Raw genomic sequence first — 27,529 nt, forward strand, 5'->3', positions numbered from 1 at the left:
CGGTTGCACAGAGTATGAACGTAATAGCCTATCAGAGGTGTTAGTCATTTAGTCAGAATCCACTTAACACACTGAAACTGCCCAAGGTTTTGTTTTGTTCAACTCAAGCTGCACGCTCGCGAATGCTTTCAATATAATAATCAACAAAGTGTAAACATGCTGTAAATAAGAGATTCATTGTACTATTAAGACAGCTTCTTATTATAATGGTAGTTTTTTGCAAGAGTGCAGAATTAAGTGAGCTTGCTCTTTAGAGATTGATAGCATTAGTGATTATAAAGGGAGGGCTCTTCTCTTGCTTTCTGTTTATTACCCATTCCCAGTTATTACCCATTCCTAGTTTTTCATGCTGCTAAGTACAGTGCAGTTTCTGGATTGTGAACTCTAATTAAATACGCAATTGAATCAGAAACTGGGATGACAGTGATAACCAATGGACGTGACAAAACGGCACAACATTTTATTAAGTAGCCTACTTATTTCAATAGTTTTTGCACTGGTACTGAAACTGGTACCAAGAACTGCAAAATTTTATTGATATTGGTACCCAGGGTACCTAAAGTTATCAGATGGATATCCAGTTTACCTGTAGGTTCAAATGAGCAATAAGTTTTTCATTGCTGATGTTTTGAGCCTCCAGAGAGATGACATCATTAGGTCGACCACCATCCAGAGCTCGATTCAGACGCTCAATCTCTTTATCTCGCTCTTCCACCTGTCCAGAGCACAAAGGACATTTGTAAGGGTAAATGTTATGAATACATTTACACTGTTAATATATGATAAATAAATAACAGAGATAATATTATTTTTAGTAATAACCTCTCATTAGTGCACATATATGTGGGCTCTTGAAGGAGGTCTCAAATAAAAAGGACTCTCAATTCTACTTTAACTATAATCACTGACACTCTGTCATTCTCCCTAAACAATCAAGTAGTGGCTTAAGCAAAACCATTTGCTCCCTGAAATATTAAAACAGCGCATAAGAAAAAGTAATCAGACTCTACACATAAATTTAATTTGTGAAATGTAGTTGTGTGCACAGCACACTTACCTGTGTGTTGAGATGCTTGATTCCAGCATGCGCTCTCTCCAGGTCAAGCTTGAGCTGTGCCACTTCCTTTTGGAGCTCCTGGATTCTAAACACAAAGATTCAAGTTTTTTATTATTATTATTATTATTATTATAAAAACTGTAAAAATTAGTTTTAACTAAAGTTATTTATATTTATAAATTCTGTTTTTATTTTAACAAACACAAGTATATTCATTTTTAAATGTCTATTTCACATTAATAATGTGTTATAACTGGGGAAGGCTGTCAAAATGAATATGTTAACTCAAGCAATTAATTGTTTTAAATGTTGCTAATAAATATATAAATATGATGCTTTTTTCTTTTCTTTACTTAAAAAAAGACCAAATGTGTTACCTACAAATGCATTAATTACAAAATAATTGATTTATTGTGATTCCGTTTTGTTTTCTTCCCCACACCTGTCATCAGCCACCTGAAGAAGGTCAGCGATATAGGGATCATCTGGTAGTGCTAGAGATGGAGGGATGGGGCCACCGGAGGGTGGGAGGAGTTCATCGATCTGCATCCGTTGGCGTCTAAATGGGATTGATCGCTTCTTCCCTCCTATTTAAATTTAGTCATTGACCATAAAATGTAATAGCAGCATAAACAGACAAAGGTGAATACCATAGCTGCAACGTTAAATAAAACATATCAACCAACCTGGTGTCTGAACAACAGCTTGCATGTTCTTCTCCTGGAGCTGTAGGATACGCTCCGTCTTGGCTTTGCAGTCCTTCTCAAGGGACCGGACTTTGTGCACATACTGATTATTGAGAAATTTCAGATCTGATGTTTCATGGTCCAGTTTCCTGATGTACACCTTCAGCTCTGCCGACGAACAATAATGGTAACAAATAACCAATCCATGTGATTAAAAAAAGATTAAATCTGTTTGCAACAGCATTTGAGGCATTAAACCCAATCTGTACCCCTGCTGATCCGATCCTTCTCCTCTCTTAGTTTCAAAAGCCCAAGGTGCAGCTCATTGTTTTCTCTGACTACCCGGGCATTTTCAGCTTTATACGGCTCCAGAAGAGCATCCACATTCCGACTCTCCTTTTCTGTTTTTCCTGCAGCAAGCTTGGCATTCCTGAGACTTTCAGTGGTGTGGACCAGGTCACTGAGAAATACATGAAAACAGATTGATTATGCTTCTGTCAAATCATGTTTCACATATTATATACATTTAGTTAACGTTTTTAAATCTGACACATATACAGATATGCTGGCAAAAATATATTGTGCCAGAGCTAGTGAAAAGAATAATGGCAGGGCAAGAGTAAATCTGAACTACCAGAAAAATCTGAAATAAAATCTTTATTGGTAGATAGTATAATACTGCATACTGTAGAGAATTCACCTGAAGAGCTTCTCAACCAGTGGCAGACTCTCAATGGCCAGAGGCTGTCTGTAGCCCAGCTGATCTAAACGCTTCCGCAGACTGACGAACTTCCGCTCGGCGCTGGTCGTCATGGTCCTTCAACACAAATACACTTACACGCTCGCTCTACACACACAACGATTCACATGACAACACTGATATTACAGACACTGTATGACATATGAAAACAGAAACAGTCAAAGCACCAGTTGTTTTAATATCTTTATTTGACCTTCATAAAGAATAGAGAACTGAAACACTTGATCTATTGTTGTACTTTTATGATTTAGTAAGGTTCAAAATGCTAGTAAAACTGCCAGATTATAATTAGTGGCTTCTCAGAACCACTGAAAGCTTCAAAACAGTCAGGACAACAAACCTCTCTGTGGCAGCTAGACTCTATAAAACCCCAAAACAGACTTTATTTTGTCGGCTGCCAATCTAGACTTTAGACTTTAATCTTTTGGGTGTGTTGCGAACTGTCTAGGTAAGTTAGGCAGCTCACTAGGTTTTGAAACACGACCATAGAGTTACAATGATCAATTTAATATTACCTAAAATAAATACAAAAATTCAAACTTTTCACAAAACATACTTACTCCGACGCTTAATGTTGTTTACGTAAACTGTCAGTCTGTCTTCAGAGGGCAGTTGGCTGTATTAGCTTCAGACTTCATTCTGCAGCATTAGCACCATTTCTGGCAAGCTTTTCTCCTCAGGGGCAACACAATAAACGATGCAACAATTAACCCTCCAAAGTCTACTTCCTGTTTGTTGTTTGGGTATTTCGCCTCAGCGCTTTCATTTTGTAAAGCTGTTTGAGGTTAGCTAATCATCAGTGTCTACTGCAGATTTCCTCCCCTCCCCACGGTGAACGGTCTTCCGGTGGCGGTAACGGTGTTTGAAAATGGCGCCGAGGAGAAGGGAAGACCATAGACCAGTCCTGCTCATTCCCATCAAACTGGAGTCTTTGAAACAGCGCCATCTAGTGGACAGTGAGTGGAAATAGCGATAAAAAGTGGTCAGTAGCAGGGATAGTTCACCCAAAAATGAAAATTCCCCTTACCCTCAAGTTGTCCCAAACCTGTATGAATGTCTTTGTTCTGCTGAACACAAAGGAAGATGTTTTGAAGAATGCTTGTAACCAAACAGTTGTGGGACACCAATGAGCATTCATTTTTTCCCCATACTAGGGAAGTCAGTGGTGCCCCACAACAACTGTTTGGTTACAAGTATACAGCATGATAAATACAAAATGTATATAGGTTTGGAACAACTTGAGGGGGAATAAATGATGACAGAATTTTCATTCTTGGGTGAACTATCAGTTTAAGGTATAGAATTAAGGCCTGACATGTTAAATCATAGTCAGAAAATCATTTTTTTAACAGAAGTTTACTGAACCTTTAGACAAAATTTTCAAATGTTTGCACCTGTGATTTATTTTTTGCATCATACTTGATACTTGAGGCTTTTATGGCTCAAATAGTATGCTATATAGTGAGAATATAGACCTCACATTTAAGGAAGAAAACAGCTTACAAAATAACCTACAAAATAGTACAATTATTCCAGATATAATACTAAATAAATTATGCTTGTAAATGAACTTCCATGCAAAAAGTGTTTGCCTGTGAAAAGCTGACATTTTAACCAGTAGCAGCATTGATCAGCAAACACAAAACATTCCCCTAACGTTAGTATTTGGTTCCCGTTTTCTTTTTGAAACCATAAAAAACTAAAAAAAAAATAAAAAAAATAAAAAAAATCCCAGAACAGGGTGGTTATTTTTAAATACATAATAAAATGGTGCTGAATAAATGTAAAATCTGGGTAATAGTCCAGTCATTTTATGAAAAAAGGTTGCAAATTGCAACAGAAGCAAACTCAACTGATTTTGTATCCTCAATATGTCCTGAGTAAGGGAAAAAAAGTCCCGAAGAATCCCATTAGGGAAAGTTTTGAAAAGGACCCAAATATAGCTTATTCATACGCCTATTAATTCTTTTTCTTAGGTGATGAAATTATAGCTTTCTGTCCCTCCATTGATGACTGTACTCTACCAATTTGACGCTTCAAAAAGTTCACAAAGAGATCGCAAAACTAATCCATATGAATTGAGAGATTTAGTCCAAATTTTCTGAAGAAACTCGATCGCTTTACATGATGAACAGATTAATTTAGGCTTTTACTCATTTAAACATTGTTCAGCGAACATAAACAGAAGCTCAACTGAACCTGCTTGATGCGCTAGAACAAACCTCATTGGTTCATCATGGAGCTATACTTGACCCATCTTCTGGGGTGTCTTCGTAGCAGCATATAAAACAAAAAACGCTCCTTATAAAAATGAAATGTAGGCTTTTATAGTAGCCTAGTTATAAACAAAGGTTTATTTTATTTTAGTTTTATTTTAAGTTTGCAAGACTCCAGGTTAACATTTGAGGGCAGCAATTTTATTCATAATGTCGAAATAATTCAAAAGCAAAACAATTAAAAAATACATATTTGAGAGTGGAAATTAATGTCTTTTTTATTTTTAAATAAGTGTTTTTTTCCCCCTACATCTAGAAACTTTTAGTTTTATAAATGGGGTAATCTTTGAAGGATGAACAAAATAATGTTTTGGTCATCACATTAAAAATAAAATTTAAATATATAACCATATTTGAGTTTTGAAGTGCTAGAAAATACATGTGATGTACTTGAAAGCATTTTACTATTCCTGCCAAACTTCCATGGTGACAGTTAGTGTTGTTTAGCCTACTACATTAAATCCATCGTGAATGTTTCTGATTTGTGGACGTAATCATGGCACAATGTTTCTCCTGGTTTCCACGGAAGCGCTGTTTGATCTTATAGATCTACGGGTAATAACGGAGAAATTTGAATTCTCACTAGATCTCGCAGCGATGTTATTATTTCTGTGGCGAATTAACATGCTTTCTTTACTATAGCCTATCTTTGTGTCGCTTGATCAAGATCGGCTCGCGCTGCACTGTCTGACATTGGTCCAAACTGATAAACTGTCAGTGAAGCAGAAGCACAAATGATTATCGCATGATTGAGTTTGCCATTGATGTTGGGCAGCGTTGTTATGTTCGCGCCAGCGCGACTGCTATCTAAATTTTGGTCAGCAGGACCGAACCGAAAGCCAATAACGGTTCAATACGAATATATAATTATAATTTAATTCTGTGATCAAAGCTGAACTTTCAGCATCATTACTCCAGTCTTCAGTGTCACATGATCCTTCAGAAATCATTCTAATATGATATATGAATAATGCTCAAAAAGCATTCATTATTATTATCAATGTTGAAAACAGTTATTTAAATTTTTTAGGATTCTTTGATTAATAGAAAGATATTTTTATTTTTTTGTGGAAAGCCTTTCTTTAAAGTGAATTTCGTTTTGTATAAATTGTATCTTAATTGTAATCAATGTTTCATCAACCAGTTGCCTGGATTTAATAAATAAGAAGAAAATATAACAGACAATATAATCATGGAGGCACCCGCGCGGTCTCTTGCATTGCACGTTAACTGGAGCGCATCTCATCCATAGACACTAAACGATCTCATCCTAACTTAACGAAACTCATTGTATGCCTCACACAGACATGAGAAATACATCAAATACACAAAGCTTGAAATGTCTTTAAACGAAATAATTCAAAACGAAAAGAAAAGGGCTACTCTCTGATTATGTAATCCATTATGTGCATTTCTCTCTATAGGCGCGTTCACTACGAATATGGCGATCGTCAACTTCATCTTTGCAGTCGACACTGTCAGAAAACACTAGTTTATTAATAAAAATCAATGCAAGTGTCACCGGATTTACAAATGCACATCTTATTAGGCATATGTCGAAATAACGAGATATTATGTTGAAATAACATTATTATTAATAATAATACATTTTAGAATATTTGATTGAATGCTGAATGTTGCGCTTGTTCAGTTTAATAAAATTAAAACTTTAATTGTGATCATTAAAATAATTGAATATTAAATATTTAGTGGCCAAGTTTTGCTCATTTATTTATTTATATATAACGCATTCGTTCCAGTGAACTGCCATAGCCAAGGCGACATCTAGTGTAATTTACTTCCGGGTAAAGATGCGATCAGTCAAATGAAATACAATAAACGTACAAATAAATATTACAAATCAAAAACCGATCGGAAATGTCGTCCAATTTTCTAATACTATTATTTGATGACAACAATACATTTGGAAAACAAAATACAGCCATTTCTGCTTTTTTTTTCTTTTAAACAAAAAACCAAGCTGCACCCTTTTTTAAATTTCATCTTTCAGTCCGAAATAGAATAATGAATGAACGAAAAAGTACACGGACCCCGGAGCTCGTCTCGACGTGCAGATTCTAAATATTTTAAATGATTGAATGATTTTATTGTATTTTAATGTTATATGAAATGTTACCATTAGTTATTTTCTCATTTTATGTCATTATCATGAAAAAAAAATAAAAAAAATGAATGGCGATGAGTGTCACCCGCCCAGATCAGCAGATTCATCAGCAACCACGATCAGCCAAATTATCAGCTATTAATGTGATTCAATGGGATGTCAGGTGTCGCTCGCAGCCTCATCGCCCACCACTTCAGCGGAGCGCGCGGCGGATATATATAGGGTAGACACGACCTGTGTTTCTCTTCGACGGTGACTGGAAATTCAAGCTGCGATTTTTCACGTTGGATGTACTCGCGTGATCAAATACAGATGTGTTAAACACGATAAGAACACAAATTCTACCTTTATTCGTTAAAACAGTCGGTATTTCCCACAATGATTCTGCTTTGCTATTGTCCCACGTCATGATTACTAAGCGCTGCTATTGGCGGTCACGATTATTAAGTATATAAGGCGAACGGAACGGAACAGTTAGCCAAAAATGAAAATTCTGTCAATAATTACTCACCCTCATGTTGTTCCAACCCCGTAAGACCTTCGTTCATCTTCGGAACACAAATTAAGATATTTTTGATTAAATCTGAGAGCTGGATCACTCCTCCATAGGCTTCTAAGGGTTTGAAACTTGCTGGCCCAGAAAAGTTATTAAACACATCGTTAATATAGTCCAAGTGACTACAGTGGCTCAATCTTAAATTTATCAAGCGACGAGAATACTTTTTGTGCGCAAAAAACGACTTTATTCCACTATTCATTTCCTTCTCTCTGGTCCTCGAGTTAGTTCACGTAACTGCTGATAAACTTAAGATTGAGCCACTGTAGTCACTTGGACTATATTATTTAATAACTTTTCTGGGCCAGCAAGTTTCAATCCCTTAGAAGCCTATGGAGGAGTGATCCAGCTCTCAGATTGAAGAAAATTACTGAGTTGATTACGCGGTCGTGAAGTATAGTACTTCTATACTCTTTGACTGCGCAGCACTTCTGTGTTATACGTCACATGCATCACACACGTGACCAGCGTCGGCCAATAGTGAGCCTACGTGTGACGTATAACACAGAAGCGCTACGCTGTTACACTACGTGCTACGAACTAACTCGAGGCCCAGAGAGAAGGAAATGAATAGTGGAATAAAGTCGTTTTTTTGTTGTTTTTTGCGCACAAAAAGTATTCTCGTCGCTTGATAAACTTAAGATTGAGCCACTGTAGTCACTTGGACTATATTATTTAATAACTTTTCTGGGCCAGCAAGTTTCAATCCCTTAGAAGCCTATGGAGGAGTGATCCAGCTCTCAGATTGAAGAAAATTACTGAGTTGATTACTTACATCAAGACAAACAAAAATTGTATTACAAGTTTTTTTAAATTGTTTGTTAACATGGACAAACGGTGCATAATCTAATTACGTATGTGCTAATTTGCATAAATACCACAACAGATCTAAACATTGGGTATAGCCAGGTGAAAATGTCTTGTTGAAACTTGTTGACACATAACAGTAAAATACTTAATGTTAAGGTCTGAATAGAACCCATTTAGGCTACCCATGAGCATTAATACATAGAGGCAGGAAGAAGTACTCTAAACCAGCCTTTATTAATTATTAATAAAAAATATTGCAGAGATGGGGTTTGGGGCTGGGTCCGTGGAACTGTTTCTTACATAAACTTATAATACATTTTTTTTTTTTTTGTCTTGATGAATAGGCTATATTTGGGTCTTTTTCGAAACTTTCCCCTAATGGGATTCTTCGGGACTTCTTTAATTACTCAGGACATGTTGAGGATATAAAATCAGTTGAGTTTGCTTCTGTTGCAATTTGTTCAAGGTTGACCCCCATTTTGGCTTAAAATGACTGGACTATAACGTTAGCTACCCTGTGAAACAGGCTATTATCTTACATAATGGACAAATGTAATCTTATATATATATATATATATATATATATATATATATATATATATATATATATATATATATATATATATATATATAACGTCACAGGTGTCGTTGGAATCATTTTCAGAAAGATTTTTTTTTTACAGCTGATGAACGAAAAACATTGACAGCCAATCAGAATAAATTATAGCATTTAAAGCGGCAGACGACATAAAAAAATGTTAGTTTTGGTGTGGACCCTACACTAGTTATTGTTATCGTTCTTGGTGTGAACGGGTCTAAAAGATAGATGTTTATTATTATCTCGTGCTAAAGTATATTATTTTAATGATAATTCTCAACAATTGTGTTTAGGCACTGAGGGCACTTTCAATCTCTGTAATTATGTAAGATTGTGACCTGCATTTAGATGCTTGTTATATGTAGAAGCTGCAATATTATGTCAGAATAATCTGTTTTCTGTTTTTATTGTGTGAACGGCCTCTGCCACACCCTCCTGTTTCACGTGCAGCTGTGAGGGAAGCAGCGCCTCCGCGCGCACTGAATGCGTACGGAACTGTCTCGAGGAGGAGGGCGAGCACTCGCAGCATCAGCAACACACACATTCACATACACACATACACAAAGAGGTCAGCACGCGTGCTGCGACTTGAATGGAAGATAACCGAGTGCCGCGAGACACAATAAAGGAAGCTTAGGGACTGATCGCTGTGCCGTGACACACGCGGGAGAGGTAGGACATTATCAAACATTTGTTAAACTGCATATTTTTGTCGGTGATACTGACCTTGTCATTTAGCCCATCTTCCAAAATCCACCATTCTTTACAGATGTGTGCGCAGCTGGGGAGGCATGAACATGTCTCGAGCTGCATTTCGCGTTGAAATGCATGATAAAGAAATCTGTCATTTTGTAGAAAACACCGTCGATACGTTTGCATCATCACATCCATCTGGCCCCTTCATATGTTGCCTTTTATTAGCTTATTTATGAATGACAGTCCTTTTGATTAAGTGATGCTTATGAAATGTTCGACAAACATTGAATATTTGAATTATGAGTCGTCAGTCATTCATAATATGCTTACTGGTGCAGGCAATTGATGGTTCCCTGAGCTGTAGTGTCGTTTTCTCTCATGATGCATATACCTGCCACAATGCATGCTTTTGTGGCAAAAGATGCCATCGATAGCTTTGCCCGTTCCTAAAAAACATGGATGGTTACTCACTATTTAGATAAGCCAAATATACATCACTGATAGGCTACGATTTATTGGCATTCATTAATGCAAAAAAGGCGTCTATGCCCATAATACCTTTTTTTTTTTTTAATAGACAGTGTCTGGCCTAATTTTCTTCTTTTATCATGACGTAACGATGATGTAATGCCGAACTCTAAATTGAATTTTAGTTTTGTTTCTTTGTTTGTATTTGCTACCAGGTCCACACTAAATATACACCCCGTTGTGGTGTTCATGCATGATTTGTTTATAGCGTATTTCTAGCACTGATCTTATTGTTAAAGGCTTAGTGATGTGAGAATGATAAAATCAATTACTCATAAACATTACACTTTCTTTATAAGGTTGTGATTTCCTCTCACTGTACACTTCATATAACTCATAAATGGATGGATGGATGGATGGATTTTTAGTGTACAGACACAGATGATGACGTTTAGCAATCTTAACTGCAATTTTGTGTTTTCTTGCACGGAAATGAAATTTCCAGTAATTTCTCTCTGAATTGCTTGGATCACATGCTTTTAATAATGGCTGATATGCCAATAAGTTTTATATATATATATATATATATATATATATATATATATATATATATATATATATATATATATACTAGTTTGTCTCAGAAATGAAACATAAAACTAAAATAAATAGTTTTAAATTCTACAAGGGAATTTAGACAATGCTAAATTATAATGAATGCATGGAAAATTGATTCAGTTTGAAATTTGCTAAATATTACATTTAACAGTGTTATTATTGAGTATTAGTGAGTGTTAGATTATGGTAATTGTAAAAGATAGAGGAAATGAGCATGAACAATTAAATCATTTAATTGTTCATGCTCATTTCCTCTATCTTTTACAATTACCATAATCTAAGTTTTTAATTTAAATATATTGGGTTGACAAATACCAATAAATAAAAAACCCTCTAATATCAAACAAATATAAAAACAAATAAGGTTGTGCATTCTTATCTGGCTAAAAAACAAAAGTTGACACAAGGTCAAATACATTACTTTTTAGCTCACAATTCTTTTATTTTGCCTTGAAATAATTGAGCATTATAAACCATAATTGAATAAAAATCATGAATCCTCACTGAAAAATGTTACATTGTGACAAAATATTATATTAAAGTTAAATAAAGTTACATAAAAAGAAATAAATGTTCTTTAAATACACAAAATACACAACTTAGACACACAAGCTACCTTACTCCTTTGTCAGTTGTACATTTTTAGGCCTGCCATTTGAAGGCAAAACAATTTCCATTTATAAGACAGGAAACGGCCTCAAAAGTTCCCACTGCTGACCTCGGTTCAGGGGCATGTTGTCCTTAAACATCTTGGAGATTTGTGCGTTCAAGTAGAGGAAACCAGAGAAACTGCTCCCGAGGCTTCCTCCCACTATAAATAATTAATGAAAAGGCCAATTAATATTAATCCATAAAAAGTACTGCATCAATACAAGTTGACCAGTGAAGAGGAAAGGCCCTGTGTGTTTGACCGGAGTGTCTGTGCTTTTGTTGGTGTGACAGGCGATCCCACAGCATAATCTGAATAAGGTTGAACATCTTTAGTCGGCAGTGGGTATACCTTATGCATGCTGGACTTTATAGGATGTTATTTTCCATCACAATATGACCTAATTAAACCCACTTTAGTAGGCTCACAAATTCGACGTGTCAGACATTGGCCCCAAAACATTATGTGGTATAACATTGCCCTCTAGTGTAGTACAACACAGATAGACAATAATATAGAGCTGTCCATTGATCCCAAGAGGAATTCATATTGCCCTATTACACTACCAAACAGTGTCTAAATAGGCACTTATAGAGTAACTTGACCCTCTCAGATATAATGTAACACAATCTGCACTTTATTATCATTAGAACATGATCTTGAGCAGAGATACACACTTAAAACATCACACAAAGTAAGTGTTCATATGTTTTTCATAGAATGATCCAGCCATGTGCATTCACTTACAGTAGCAATATAATTGAATGCATGTATGGAAACGGGCAAATGTTGCCTAGACACTAGAACACACTATCGCTGACATGTAGGCCAGTCAATTAGTCGGGGCAAGTGGCAAATCACATGCATTTGAGGTTGAACGCTTCAGAGTTCAGTTGGTTTTCTGTCCTAATTAGTGTAAACACAAAGATTATGTGTCCATTTCATGCATATTTAACATGCATATACTTTTATATTGAAGTTTTTCCACCAAACCCTCAGATCCTATGTGAATAATTTCATAATTAATAATGCATTCTCATTTAATAATTCATCTAAAGGGTTGTTGCTTTGACTAAGACTTGTGTGGTGAGGTGGAGCAGGAAGCATGAACACAAAACTATTGATATAAATCTCAAGTGTCGAACACAATCAGTACAGACCACAGTTAACAATGACACTGCACAAGTTTCTGTACAAAAAGGGATATTTTAAGATCTAGACACAAGAATTGGAGGGGTTAGAAAGACAGACTGACAAAACAAAGGACAGATTTATCCAATTCTTATGAGTGCAATGTTCTGACATGCAGATGCCTTTATTTACAACTGTTTGTTCTCAGTATAAAAGAGTGTCTGTGTGTGTGTGTGTGTGTGTTTGATAGAGAGACTGCGACAGGAGGACACAGCACAGTTAGGAAATGTGTGCCTGTCTGGGAACGCTCTGTAATTACATTATGGTTCAGCCCAGTTCCTCCTCTCATTTTAATCAGCAACTATGCTGTAAGTAAGATGTTTTAGCTTAAGTTCTCAATCTGCTATAACTGTGCACTATATTAAACAATATCTGCTGCATCTCTAATTTCACCCAAACCGCAAGTCATGTTAAATAGAAAATACCTTATCAGAACACAGGTCAGGCCTTGAGTACACAAAACTTTGACCTACAATGACAACTCTGAAGCAAGACTTTGATTTTGCTGGTCCAGATTAGTTAGTGCTGGTCCTGCACACCTAGGCTCTTTATCAGCACAATGAGTAATAGTCTTTCTGGTGAAGCTGGTTGGCCATGGAAATGTTGCTTGTTAGAAAGCCTGGTGGGAACACATCACACCAGCATCTAAAATTAGTTTTGTCAAAGATTGGTCAGTATATTGCTTTTTTAAAATTATTTCCTTTCATTAGAAGGATACACAGATTCTTTCTATTTGATATATGAAGTAAGAAATAGGAGTGAGAAACTATTTTTATCATGATCCTATTTATTTTAGATAATTCTGTGCTCATTGTAAATAGGAAGAGCATCAATGCCATCAGCAATTCCCTACAATTATTATTTATTGCTATACTTATGAAATACGTTGAATGGATGGATGGATGGATGGATGGATGGATGGATGGATGGATGGATAGATAGATAGATAGATAGATAGATAGATAGATAGATAGATATATACATACATACATAGATACATACATAGACAGATACATATAGATTTTTGTAGATAGAAATTTAGATACAAATTTGTTCTCTGTGGATTCATATTCTGTTAAAGGTCACTGGGGGCCATGTGCTTTATTAGAGTGGGCTGCTTGTCTTGGCCTGTTCTTCAACATATCTTGAAAGGTAATGTTTTCAGATTGAATCTGATTCCTCCATGATTCCCATCTGTGTCTGTTCTGTGGGAGTTTTTATTAAACGCCAATATTCACTGCCAGCGTGAGTCACTATACAGTCTCTGAAGTTTAACACATGCAAGAAAGACTCAGCCTTCCAGTGCAGGAGATTTTGAATCTCATGTTAACAATTACTATAAGCACCAGTACTGTAATGCATTTATTTTTAGAGCAGATACCAAACAATTGAAAATAGCTTTGTTGAAGCTGCAGTGGATAATTCCCACACCACTGTTAATGCAATTTCTCAAACATGCCGACTACACATTTTGCCCTGCCCCCATCTCTCATTGTCCAAATAAGTAGACCTGCTCAAAACTCACACCAATTGGTTGAGCCACTCTGATATCATGGACTAACTGTCTAGTTTGCAAGTGGTTTACCAACAGATGTCTCTGCACATTAAACCGAGACAAGAGAAATTATTTTAATTTTCTATCAAGAAAACCGCACAGATCAGCTTATAGGGGCTGAATACTTTTTTTTGTAAAGCATTGCATGTTCATAGTCTATTAAATATAGACTAAATAGTCCATCATGTTAAAACTCTGAACATGCCCTTCTGTAGTGCTGAGGACAGCAGAAATGACAGGTTTAATTGTTTATGCTAACTGCTAAGTGTTCTTGTCCTTTGAGTCTGCATATTACCCTATTAGATCTCTAATTACTGTATCCAGAAACAATTTTGATCAGTGTATTTTGACTGTGTGCAACATGATGGACAGACAAGGTCTGAATTTAGGGTGAAAAAATGCCACAAATATTGAAAATGCGGTGGCAACAATTTCCTCCCCAGTGCATACCTACTTTTTTAGCCTTTACTATGCTGATATTTGGACACGTGTGTGCAATATTGTTTTTAAACAGCAGTTCAATAAACAAGAATTCAATATTGAGTAGCTTACATTTTAGACACAATATGCCCATTACTGTAGCCTGGTTAAAACCAGACCATTCTCAGTAGTAACTGAGTTATGGTCTGGCAAAGCTTCATTAATAACTCATTTCCAAAGGGGCGTCACCAACGGACGTCGCTCAAATGCCTCTGGGCGCAATTGGATAGACCTAAAACCAATCAGAGCGATCGTCAAAGCCATATGCTGCGTCCCAATTAGCCTAAGTTACACTACGCCATAAAAGTATGTACTCTTTTTGTGAAGAAAAGGTATTTACTTTTGAATGTGTTGCAAAAAAGTAGGCAAGCTTTGGGACATACTACGATCTGTCGTGTGCATCCTGTCACTTAAACTGCCCTGTCAATCATCTTGTCACAGTTAAAATCCTCTATTAAATCTAATTTAATTTCCTACCGTTTCGGAGAGAAATGTAGTAGCACGTTCATCTGCCAGTGGGTCTTTCATGGAGACTGTCCTCATGTGTTTGCAATTTGAATATAATAATGCATTTAAAAGTTGGTGTGCTTCACCAACGGACGTCGCTCAAATGCCTCTGGGCGCAATTGGATAGACCTAAAACCAATCAGAGCAATCGTCATTGTGTAAAGCCCGCCTCAATGTTTCTGATTGGTGCCGCGATTTCGACGGATTAGAAATGGGCTTGAATGAGCTCTTTGCCAGACTACTTGCAGAGCAAATCTAAATTTTCCGGAAGTTGTCTGGGTTTTCTCAGGCTACCATTACTGGTCTGTTTAGCCTGTTTTGAAGTTGCAAACAAAGCCACAGCAGAACCATTGGTGTTTTTGTTGCTGAATGAATCAATATTTTTGAACAAATCAGTAGAGTGAATGAATCAATGGCTCTCTCATAAACACAGACACTTGGGGTGGTTCTGAAAGCCTATACTGTAAGTACTTTGAATTTACATCAAGTATGTTCTATATAGGATGAATATGGGTGGTATGAATGAAAGTCGCATGTTCAACATCCACCAGTTGCTTCACTGCTATTCATAAATCCTCTCGAGTGGCCTCATAGTAAAGTGTCCATCAAAATGAGCACTTCAGTATCTCAGTGGAAGTAACAGGTCATCCTGGTACTTGTCGCCTACTGTTTTTCGAATACTATGTATTTGGACATACTACTCTTTTGGCTTTATATAGTAGGGAAGTATTCAACGTGTTTGAACAAATCGGTTGAATGAATGATTTATAAAGACAGTCACTTGCCGACACCTACTTGCGTAACAATATTATTAAAATATAATGCTCTGTTGACCCCTTACCCCTCCCTTAAAGGAGAACTCCGGTCAATTTTAACATTGAGCTCATTTTTTTGTACATTTGGAGTGCTGTCAATACAGAGAACAACGACAAAAATCGGTGTTGCCTACACCGAGTTATTCTATTTTTAAAATTTGCACCCTGTTGACTTCAATAGGGCAAGTAGTAAGCCTGCTTTTTAGCCTCTTAACATCCTTTAAGTGTCATTACAAGTGCACAGAAAATGTGAGTGATTCCTTCCGAGTGAACACGGGTGGATCTGACTGCAGTAGATGTTAGAGATATTAATAAAAATGAAGTTAATTCAGCCAGCGCTCATACCTTTGTTTACATCCTGTTTTCGGTGGAAGGCCATAGTAATCGATTGTCGAGTTCACGCGCGTGATCATTGGTAACTAAACCTATGCGCGTGAACTCGACAATCGATTACTATGGCCTTCCACCGAAAACAGGATGTAAACAAAGGTATGAGCGCTGGCTGAATTAACTTCGTTTTTATTAATATCTCTAACATCTACTGCAGTCAGATCCACCCGTGTTTACTCGGAAGGAATCACTCACATTTTCTGTGCACTTGTAATGACACTTAAAGGATGTTAAGAGGCTAAAAAGCAGGCTTACTACTTGCCCTATTGAAGTCAACAGGGTGCAAATTTTAAAAATAGAATAACTCGGTGTAGGCAACACCGATTTTTGTCGTTGTTCTCTGTATTGACAGCACTCCAAACGTACAAAAAAATGAGCTCAATGTTAAAATTGACCGGAGTTCTCCTTTAAACCGAACCACACCACTAAACCACTAACTGTCACATAACCTTACCAATGTCCCACCTCAAAAGCAGCAAAAGTATTTTGCAATAAAACATCAACTCATTGTATTTAACAAATTTTTTTTGACACAAATACATAGAAGTTAAAGACACCTAATATAAAGTGGGGCCATTCATCAAACTTACATTTTATTAAAATACTGTAATAATGTGCATTACTTATAGCAACTTTTGTATTTGATGTTGATATGACTTCATAACAGCCATATGTTCTGACTGAGAATATTATAGATTCAACTGAAATGTATGACAAGGCATGTTTTTATATGGTTGGAATATAAGTATGCCCACATAAAAGCAGGCTACTTGAAATTGCCCCTTAATAATACAGTTGATTTCTGACACTGGAGACAGGTAGCAGTTTGTGCCGTTATTGATCCGCCACACGTCTTTATTCAGTTAATGGAGGCCCTTGTTCTTTGAAATTGTTTTAACACAATACACACACGCATCCTCACATATGCTGACAAACAAGCTTACAGTCACAGTCTTTGTGTGTGTTGGCCAGTTTAAAATCATCAATGCAAGTCTGTTCTTCCTGCCCCTGGTAAGCTGGCCAATGAACAAAGTGGCATTCTGTGAGTAGCAACAGAGACAGCAGTATGAACCAGCACACTACCTCACCATCATCACCCACTTTTCTCTTCTCTCGGACACATTCTAGGATTGTTTTCAGTCACATGTGTGAATGTATCTTGGACACAGGCGACTAAGCTCTCACATAGGAAATCATGCAAACGTCCCAGGAAGAACACAAAAACATACATTGTGAGAACTTTATGGGAGTATGAATATGCATACCATCTTTTTTCACACTGTATTCAGTAACGGAGATGTTTGTGAATTCCTAATTTGTTAACAATCAAAACCGCATATGAAGGAACAGATATATTTGTTCTCATGTGCGCACAACAACACACAGCTATAAGCATTCTTGAGTTCTCTTTGCACCTGTGCAATGTGACACCTGACTCTAGGTAATAGCGCAGCTCCACAGTAACAGCAGGCAGGTGGAACAGCCACACATGCATAAACGCATACATAGACTCTTACACAGATAAATCGACAACCAGGTAAGCCTTTATTCTTGTGTACTCCTTCGACCATATATGCGATCAAGCGTTTTTCTGTGTAATGCATGTGGCAAGATATTGTTAAACACAATAGGCCTCTGTTCACGAAACTGGCCTTTTCTCTCGCCAGCCCCATATCCTCAAAGACCCATTGTTTCTTTCTTATCGTATGCATTGTAATGAAAATAGATGTATAAATATTCAATGATAACAGTTTGTAGAACCAAGAACCAATAGCTTTTTGGTTGTTTATTTTCAAAGAATATGTAAAATATAATTTATGTGTATTAAAGTAAGCTTTTTGTTACTAATTTATTTTTGTTATAATTTTTATTATAAGTTTAATTTGAATACTTCAAAAAGTAGAAATGGCAGAAATGCCCCATAGTTTGCGTGTGTGTGTACACATCTGTGAACTGTATCACATGATAAACTCCTGGCCTGCATTTTCCTTCTTTTACAGTTATTATATTATATTATATTATATTATATTATATTATATTATATTATATTATATTATATTATATTATATTATATTATATTATATTATACCATTTAAAGGCACAATATGTAAGATTTTTGGATTAAAACATCCAAAAACCACTAGAGCAATGTTATGGTATTTTAACCAGTGTAACATCCCGTGTCATTATGTCGCCTGTCAATGATTTCATATCAGCGTTACCCTCGATTTCAGGTTTTACTTCCGTAGAAACCATTGAAACACCATTGAAGATACTTTAATATTATCCCCCGGTTTCACAGACGAGGCTTAAGCCTAGTCCCAGACTAAAATGCATGTTTGATCTGTTTTAAATGAAAGCAACTTGCACAGACATATCTTAAAATATGTCAGTGCCGTTGTTTTGTGTCAAGATGGAAACCAGTAATGTTTTTTTCTCGGGCATGTTTATTCAAATTGTACTAAGGCCTAATCCTTGCATAATCTAAGCCCTGTCTGTGAAACCAGGCCAATGTGTTTTATTAGACAGGTGAGCAACTGTTTGGATACCTTTATGGACAGAAAACTAATTATTATATAGCTCAACACGGTTAGTCTTATTGTTTGAATGTCTTGTTTTCTTGATTTACAGTGACATGTTCGTACCCAAAAAGTATATCAGACAACACTATTTTGTCAATTGGCTAACATTTATAATGATTTATAAATCATAAGAGAATAAAAAACAAGTAATAAAAACTCAGTGAGTGTTTTAGCGCAATTTTCTCACCTCATGGGATCACAACACTAAGAGATAGTAAATCTTTTCCTGGATTTTTTTTGTGCGTTCCCGAGATTAGACCTTCCTTAACATAATGCCGAAAACCCGAAGTCTCTAGGTGGTCTGGTTGAGGAGTAGATAGAAGTGCAAGATTGGTGCGCACAGACGCACAGAACAGAAATCATGAGTTAACAATCGCAATTTGTCCGGTGGAAAATTGCGCTAAAAATGAATTGCATGCCATTTAGCAACACAAGTCATCCAGCTTTTATTAATATTATATACTAATATCGATCTAGTTCACGGCAATGTGCAACAAGTGTCTCATTCTAGCCACCGAGCGAACGCACGTAAATAACGTTATAACGTAACTTTCAACACACTCAAATCAAATGTGTTTTTAGTATGATTGTTTTGACCAAGTAAAACAGCACTGCGTTACCCCACAATTTTAATTCGTCAAATAAAGAGTCTTGTATGAGTAATTCAGTATTTGCGGCTGTTTCATTAAATAAAATAATGTGAATTTAAGTGATTAAGCGTAACTGTAAGAAAGTTCAAGTTCAGGGAAGGAGGCGAACGTTAAATGTAACTTTAATCGTAATTTTAATCGTAAAATAAACATAAACAACAAAACGAAAGGAGTGGCAGCGTCCGATTGCGGCATATAAGCATAATAAAAACAGCAATGTTAAATGTCCCAGGCTCTCGGCCCTGCCCTGCTTCAAACCACAGTTATGTTAATAAAACTTTAATACATTAGCTCATCCATGAACATGATTTCTGCCTGAGTCCCGTCGGATTGCTTTCCATCGGCTGTGGAGTGGAAGATGACAACTCCCATAATTCCACACTTATTCACCGCGTCATCAAGCTACGCCTTTGTTATTGTTTTGAATAAGCGACCTCTAGCGGGGCGAAATCTACAAGATACCTTTAAAAGTTTAGGGTCAGTACGATTTTTTAAAGAAATTAATACTTTTAATGCTACAAAAAATGTATATTTCTTGCTGTTCTTTTTAACTTTCTATTCACCAATTATTTGAGTTTTCAGATAAATTATTAAGCAGCACTGCAGCAACTGTTTTCAACAATGATAATAATAAGAAATGTTTCTTGAGCGCCAAATCAGCATATAATAATGATTTCTGAAGATTCATGTGACACTGAGGACTGGAGTAATGATGCGGAAAATTCAACTTTGCCATCACCCAAATAAAGTACATTTGAAATATATATCAAAATAGAACAAAGTTATTTGAAATTTGAATACTTTTCACATAATTACTGTTTTTACTGTATTTTTTGATCCAATAAATGGTGAGCATAAAAGACTTCTTTCTAAATATTAAAACAATCTTACCAACCCCAAACGTCTGAACAGTAGTGTATAAATAAATAATAAATATTTTTATTACTAATAATTTAGACCAATGGGAAATTCCAGTTAACTTGAAAATGTAAGTTATCGTATTTCAACTAATATTTAGAAGTCCAGGTAACTTGAAAATGTAAGTTATTGTATTTCAACTAATCTTTACAAGTCCAGGTTACTTGAAATACGTTGTTGGCTCAACTATTTTAACTATGTCAACTAAACTTTTTAAGTTGAACATACTTGGTAGATTAAGTCAATAAAACTTAACTGAGTCAAAGCAAAAAAAAACTAGAAAATGTAGGCTAAGTTGAGTGAACAATTTTTTTTTTACAGTGCAATTCAAACAATAAAAAAGCACTATTCAAATGGTTAATGGTTATTCTGCCTACTACACCAGACTAACCCCTTGCAGACTCACACAACCCTCTGCACATTTTTTTTTTTTAGAAAGAGACAAGGGCTGACTACAGAGCTTGCTCATGTCTGTGACTGCAGACTACTGAGTGAAAATACAGCTACAGGGAGTTGCGTAAAATGCCTGTTTGGAGAATCTGGAGTTTAGTGAAGTGGAGTAGTGTTGAACATATATAAAAACATTTTAAATCCAAATTCTCATTATTTGCTATTTATATTGTATACTTAATATACATGTTATAGGAAGACCAGGACTTAGTTACATGAGGAAGTTCTCACAAGGACCATATATCCAAGTAACTATGAGGTTTTGAGGCTTTGGACTAAATATCCATTTGTATGAAAGCTTGTCTGTTTGCAGTTGTTTGTCTGTTGGTTTCAAACTCTGAAATTAGATCAATTTATATGAATTCTGACAAAAATGTCAGTATTATCATATTTTTTTAACAGCTGTTGTGTAAAAAGTTCACAAAAATAAAACCACACTATCATACATTCAGAGAAAAGTCAACTATAGATTTTAACCAAGCTGATCTGTGTTCTGACATTTTCATACAGTTTTGAGAAATGATATGGGGCAAGTTGTAATATGTTTTACATATTGTAATGTTAGAATTTTATATATTTACAGTTTTTATTGTTTAAAATGTTTTAATGGTTCCAATGTGGCAGCTTAACCCATAAACTGTGGCATTATCTTTTTTTCCTGGGCAATAGTGTTCAAGGTGGGTATGCAGAATCGGACTTCCAAAAATCCACCAACACACAAAGTAAAAATTGTGACAACTAGCCCCAGGCCCCTCAATTTATTCTACTGCAAGTTACACTGCCACATAGTTCATAAGAATTATGTCTGAATCAGAATTGCCTGGTTTAATAATGCTGAAGTCAAGCTTTGAAAGGCAACCCTGACATCCATTGAGGTCTTATGGGCTATTGATGACAGATTTGTGTTCATTTGATCTCCATAACCATCATTCATCCAGAACCAACACAATTAGAAATATTAGCCTTCATACTTCAATAAACACTCTTAAGATAAGGCATGCTATTTCTAGAGTTCTATAAGTTGTGATTCAATGGTTTTGTTATATTTTTTTCCTAAAGCACCAAGGAGCAGCAACCGAGCTTTGTAAATCAAGGTGCAGAAGGTTGAATCCATGTTCCCTAAGGTTTTCCTTCAGTGGTGTGCAGCTCTTTCCAGCTGTGCGGCTGAATTAGGTAAAAGTGTGCTTTTGTGCTCAGTAAGCACAGGCAACTAGACAGCTTTGCTATACGCTGCGCAGTCAGCCATCCCATTTTGCTTCAGTGATTTCTAGCTGTACATTCAAGCCGCCCCATTGTACGAGTGAAGCTAGCTTGCTATCATAATAATATATGGGCCTTTGCGCAAGGCAAGATCATTTCACCCCTGATACATAATGCATAAAGTGTGATTTGCTTAATGTGTAGGCATTACTGACAGCTCCGAGCCCTGTCGCATATTTAGGCTAAAATACTGGTGACGTAAGTCGTCTTTACTAAAATATGGCGGCACTGACCTGCATCTTCCCCGATGAGCCTTTAGTTCTGTGTAGATAAAATACAACATCAGAGCCGCCTTAAATGTTGCTGTTGTCATAGCAATAAGCACACATGTTGTTTTCTATTAGCTGTGCATGAGAATCAACACAGAAGGCAACATTATGCTAGAAAATTGGGGATTGTGATTCCTGTGTAAATGCATTTATGTTGCCTCTAGGCCACATTACAAACATTTGTAGTTTATATGCTGCTTCAAATGAAGCTTCTATGCCTCCTTTGAGTGGAAAGATTACTTAATCAATGGTAATTCTTCTAAGATAGCATCTGGAAAGTTTAGCATTCTGTAAAGCTTTCTTTCACAAAGCTATAGCAAAAAATAGTTCATTTATACAACCATTCAAAAGTTTTGGGTCGGTAAGATTTTTTCATGCTTTTATCTCTTATGAGTTTTTTGTCTCTTATCACCAAGGCTTTTTTTTTTTTAAATAACTATTTTCTATTTTAATATGTTTTAAAATGTAAGTTTTTCCTGTGATATCAAAGCTGAATTTTCATATTCAGTATAGTACAGTATTTTCATATAGTCTATACTATCACTTTTGATCAGTTTAATGCATCCTTGCTGAATAAAACTATTATTATTTTTTTAATCTTACTGATCCCAAACTTTTGATCAGTAGTGTACGTGGCCTGAGTTACAAACTTTAGCTACTGCAGCTGATCACTAGCGCATCTTCATCTTCCATGAATTTATTTTAAATATTTAAATCTCTTTATGATGGGCATTATGGGATATCGTATGACTGCTAATAATGAGTCATGTAGCTTATAGGTTCAGGGGCACCATTCCAGGAATCCACTTATAGCCCATTTTATAGCCCACTGGTTTGGTCAAATAGAAGCAGGCCTGTGTTAGAAATGTTTGTAATGATGGTTAGAGCTGCTCTTGGTGATATATCCCAATTGTAATGAGGTCAGTCTGTACCTGTAGTGGGTTAAATTAGCACTGTAGCAGCTAGAGCTAACTTAGCCGCTAACCCACTGTAGCTCTGCTGCAGCCTTTTCTGTTTGTCTGGGGTATTTTCAGTGTCCTGCTGCAGTGCATGAGGCTGCCATTTGTGCATTTGCTATCGTCATTTTGTCTGGAGCTTCTTTAATGTGCACAACACAAGCAAGATCATTCGTAACATGGGCCAGAACATGACGAATACGCATGCGGTTTGGACCACGTTTACACTTGTACCGCAGGTGGATGTGCACAAACACATCTGGTCTAGCATCACAAACAGACAAAGACACATTGATCCATTCAAGCAGCAGTTGAGTCTGTTTAGACAGTGAAACTTTTAGGATGACCCTGGGAGCCGTTAGAGGACACTGTCTACTCATACAAAGAGAAACGACTTAAGGATGATGTAAGACTGTAATCATTTACAGTTTGCTGTGTTTAACAGTTAGTGCAATGCTGTGCTGCCAAAAGGTTTTTATCTGCCAAAAGGAATGCAGGTTTTGAGGCAATGAGTTCTGATTAACTAACAACAATAGTGGCATTTTAAATCTTGGCATTTTCTGTCCTAGCATTCTGAATGAGCGTATGTAGAATCCCAGAAGCAATATGGAAAAACACCATTTGCTTTATTTTAGGACTGACTGATATAAATTACATTAGGTGCACATTGTGCACGAGAATTTGAGTTGATTCTGTGGTAAAAAATTACATTTTTGCTTTTTCTATACACTGTATCCTGCTCCATTGTACAGTACGTCCTATACATACGTTCCTGGTATACATGGTATCCTACGTTCCATTAACATAAGATGGTAGAAAAAATGCTTTCTAAATAGCCATTCATTTAGATTTTGCACAGATTGCTGACCAGGCATAAATATGATGTGATAATGCACTCTACCTCTATGGAGGTGCACTACACTACACACTACAAACAACTGTGATGTTCTCCACAGACACGATACTCTGTAATTACACACTAATATACTAGCACTCCCTAGCATGTGTGTACATACACACACTTCACTAAACTAAACATTAAACAATTGTGCCGATTTTATGCAATTTCATCTCAAAAACGTATTCACTATCCAGTGTTATTAGTACTGTATTATTATTATTTATATTTTAAAGTAGCTTTTATTTTAATATTTTTCATTTTAATAGTTCTATTTTTTTTTTTCTTGTATTTAAATATTTTTTAGTTTTAGTCGTTAAATGGCGTTTTAAGCATTTAGCATAAATGGCGTATTTTTCTAGATAAATAATAATTATATACAAATTTGTATTATTGTACATATATACATAATCCTTACATTCCCTCTTTTTTTGTAAGGAATAATATACAGTCAGCTGATCATCATCACAAAAAAATAAATCCCAACAGGGTTGGTTTGCAATAATGACCAGATGATTGTACATTAGCCCATTGTACATTATTACACAGATACTTAAAAAATTGACAAGAAATATTTATATATTATATTTATTTATATTGCAATAGTTACATGTAGTCATCAGAGAAAGCACAGCTATATATGAGCTTATGCAGTTATACAGCAAACAACTAAATGAGATGTTTGTGTACATTTTCTTTTATCAAGGCTGCAGTGCATTATTAAATTATGACTGAAGAGCATTATAACTGGGCATATATCCAGACTTATGCATAGCCGAATAAATATGGTTTTATGAAAGAGAGTTTAGGAGCCCATAAGGAAGGAAAGGGAAAGTGATATGTGTCTTATGATCTCTCTAAGCCTTTCTATCTCCTATTATTGTCATCTCCTCCTTCAGTTTTCTTTTTAGACTTGCATACATGAACACATCAATGAGAAAAATACTTCTGTGTTCACGTTTATCCCCCCCTCTACCCTTGATGCAGACAAAGCCCGTCATAACCATGGCGACGGACAGTAAGGAGGCTAAGCTTGATGAGCGGGTAGAGGTAACAGTATCTGAAGGCCCAGGTAAACAAAAACAGAGTGAGGATCTTTGCGAGTGGCCTGTTCTTAAAGTGGCAGTGCAGCACACTAAATGCACCAAAGACGATCAGCACTGTCTCTTTAAGAACTGTTTGGTGTTTCATGGGTTACAAAAAACATCAAGAGTTGTGTGCTGTCTGCGTGCCTCAAAAAAGACAATTCTGTCAATATTAATGCACCCTCATGTCTTTAAAAACCTATATGAAGGTTTTATTTGAAAGATTTTCTTTAATGTTCTTTTCCATGCAATTATAATGATTGGGAAGACTGGAGCTTTTATTGCTAATTCTCTCATCATGCAGCTGGATGCCAAAATTTTCACCTTAAATTTTGATCTGTTTGCTGTTAATAGTGACTGTTAGTCACATTAACCACTTTTATGGTGCTTTTGTGTCCTGTATAAAGTTTGAAATCTGCACTCGTCATTCATTGTAATTGCATGGAGTAGAGTGACCATCACATTCTCCAAAATTTCTCCTTTTTGGGAATGACATGAGCATGAGTAAATGATTTTCATTTCTGTGTGATTTATAAGTCCTTTAAATATGACATAATCGCGTGTTATTGTTGCTTTACACACCTTTCCGTGTGAACCTTCTGCCCTCAAACTTTATAACCATGTTTAACTATTAATATCCCATGTGCGACTTGTTTCATTCTTTCTCAGCATGGTTGACGTGTGGCGTGTTTTAGTTTGAGCTCGATTCTAAATGTTTTTACGAATGTGTGCCAATGTTAAGAAAACAAATATACTGCTGAGAATAAATGTATGATAAATTTATCAATTAATAAAGCCAAGATTTGGAGTGTGAGAGGAACAGTCAGGTGGGACAGAAAAAAAAATGGGTTATTGGCTTTGCTGCACTAGTGAGTAATATTGAACAACAACAAGAGTATGAGGAGCTAGGTTGAGCATTCCTATGTTGTTAAGTGTGTTTAAGCTTTTGTAAAGAAGTGAGAGGAACAGTCAGGTCTGAGTGAATTTATTTAGCAGTGCAGACACTCATAGGAGCAGGAAGGCCGTATTTGAGTGTATAGTGGTTGTAGTATGGAGGAGTACAAGGGAGACACATCGAGGGCTGTTTCTCTGGCTGAGTGGTGTCCACTCACATCATATGCCTCAGTGATTGAGGATGCCTGCAGCACTGCATTGTGGGCCAGAGAAATGGAGTAGTTGCAGCTGCGAACAGACTGTGCCTTGGACGAAGCTTTGAGGGGGAAATGATGAGACAAAATATGAGAAATCATAAAATCATCCAGTCATGTGCGCTCGTAACGCAGTAAACTCAGGAACGATAATAACTTAAGGAACAACAGAAGTGGCCACTGACGGCAGGTACCAAACGTCTTATACTTTCTTTGTTATTGTGCCATTGTGTTTTGAGCAGCAACACACTTACTGTGTAACTCCACACTACTTTCCAATTTTAGCCTGTAACAGATCCACACTGATCTACTCTGTGGTGTAGAGTGGCCCTGTCACTCCAGCCATTTCACTTGGAGCTCCTACAACACAGAAATACAGTCACACACTCATGAGCCTTAGAAATGCACACAAACACATACTTAGAAACAGAAAAGACGGTCCTGGATATGTTTTGCTCTTGCTTGGTAGAGTGCTTATGGCTTTTATACCTTCAGAAAGACCAAGAAGGGACCTACAGGCTGTTATAGACAAAAATTATCACATTTATTTGATTATCAAAAAGGGAAACTTGTACACTACAATTGTAGTGTCAAAATTCAAAATTTGTTGTCAGATTTTTTTCAGAAGGGATTCATTAAATCAGCATATTAGAATGATTACATTTTAAAATGTATTAAAATAAAATTTAAATAATATTTCTCAATATTACTGTTTTTGCTGTATTTTTTATAAAATAAATCCTGCCTTGGTGGGCATAAGAGACTTTCATCTTGAAAACAAATCGTCATGAAATAATCTTCCAGACCCCAAACTATTAAACAGAAAAAATATTTTATTTTATATGTAATTGTATTCATAAACAGTGCTTTTTGAGCTAGTCTTATCTCCGTAGTGTTTACGATTCCTAATAACTTTCTAGTCTCAGGAAATGGTGTGTCTGCAGAGCTCTCCATACAAACCAAAGGTCCTTTGTCTTATCATTGGTTTAATGTCATGGGATAAGTGTGATTCAGTCAGTCAGTCAGAGACACTTTCCACCTGCAGATTTCCACTTTATTTGGTAGGTTGTGAATTA

The 27,529-nt window shown here is 36.1% G+C and overlaps 2 protein-coding genes across 11 annotated transcripts in view; one reads left to right on the forward strand and one right to left on the reverse strand.

Moving 5' to 3' along the window:
- Positions 1–9,611, reverse strand: part of cep135 (centrosomal protein 135) — a 22,554-nt gene extending 12,943 nt beyond the window's left edge. For 2 of the 7 annotated variants that reach the window (XM_079888620.1, XM_079888626.1), the window contains exons 1-7: positions 9,595–9,611; positions 2,444–2,560; positions 2,013–2,203; positions 1,744–1,911; positions 1,500–1,644; positions 1,058–1,142; positions 587–715 (exon numbers count right to left, since the gene is read on the reverse strand). In XM_079888620.1, the coding sequence (XP_079744746.1) occupies positions 587–715; positions 1,058–1,142; positions 1,500–1,644; positions 1,744–1,911; positions 2,013–2,203; positions 2,444–2,560; positions 9,595–9,602 (843 nt within the window). In that variant the 5' untranslated portion in view covers positions 9,603–9,611. Of the gene's footprint in view, positions 1–586; positions 716–1,057; positions 1,143–1,499; positions 1,645–1,743; positions 1,912–2,012; positions 2,204–2,443; positions 2,585–3,059; positions 3,337–4,725; positions 4,745–9,594 lie in introns of those variants that run through there. The other 5 variants (XM_079888621.1, XM_079888623.1, XM_079888622.1 and 2 more) reach the window with 5 other exon arrangements.
- cracd (capping protein inhibiting regulator of actin dynamics) overlaps positions 9,347–27,529 on the forward strand; it is a 26,965-nt gene continuing 8,782 nt past the window's right edge. For 3 of the 4 annotated variants that reach the window (XM_079888618.1, XM_079888616.1, XM_079888617.1), the window contains exons 1-2: positions 9,463–9,540; positions 21,897–22,010. In XM_079888618.1, the coding sequence (XP_079744744.1) occupies positions 21,950–22,010 (61 nt within the window). In that variant the 5' untranslated portion in view covers positions 9,463–9,540; positions 21,897–21,949. Of the gene's footprint in view, positions 9,541–21,896; positions 22,011–27,529 lie in introns of all 4 variants that reach the window. The other variant, XM_079888619.1, reaches the window with a different exon arrangement.

This window comes from Squalius cephalus (genome assembly GCF_949319135.1).
Source record: "Squalius cephalus genome assembly, chromosome: 12".
Lineage (NCBI taxonomy): Eukaryota > Metazoa > Chordata > Actinopteri > Cypriniformes > Leuciscidae > Squalius > Squalius cephalus.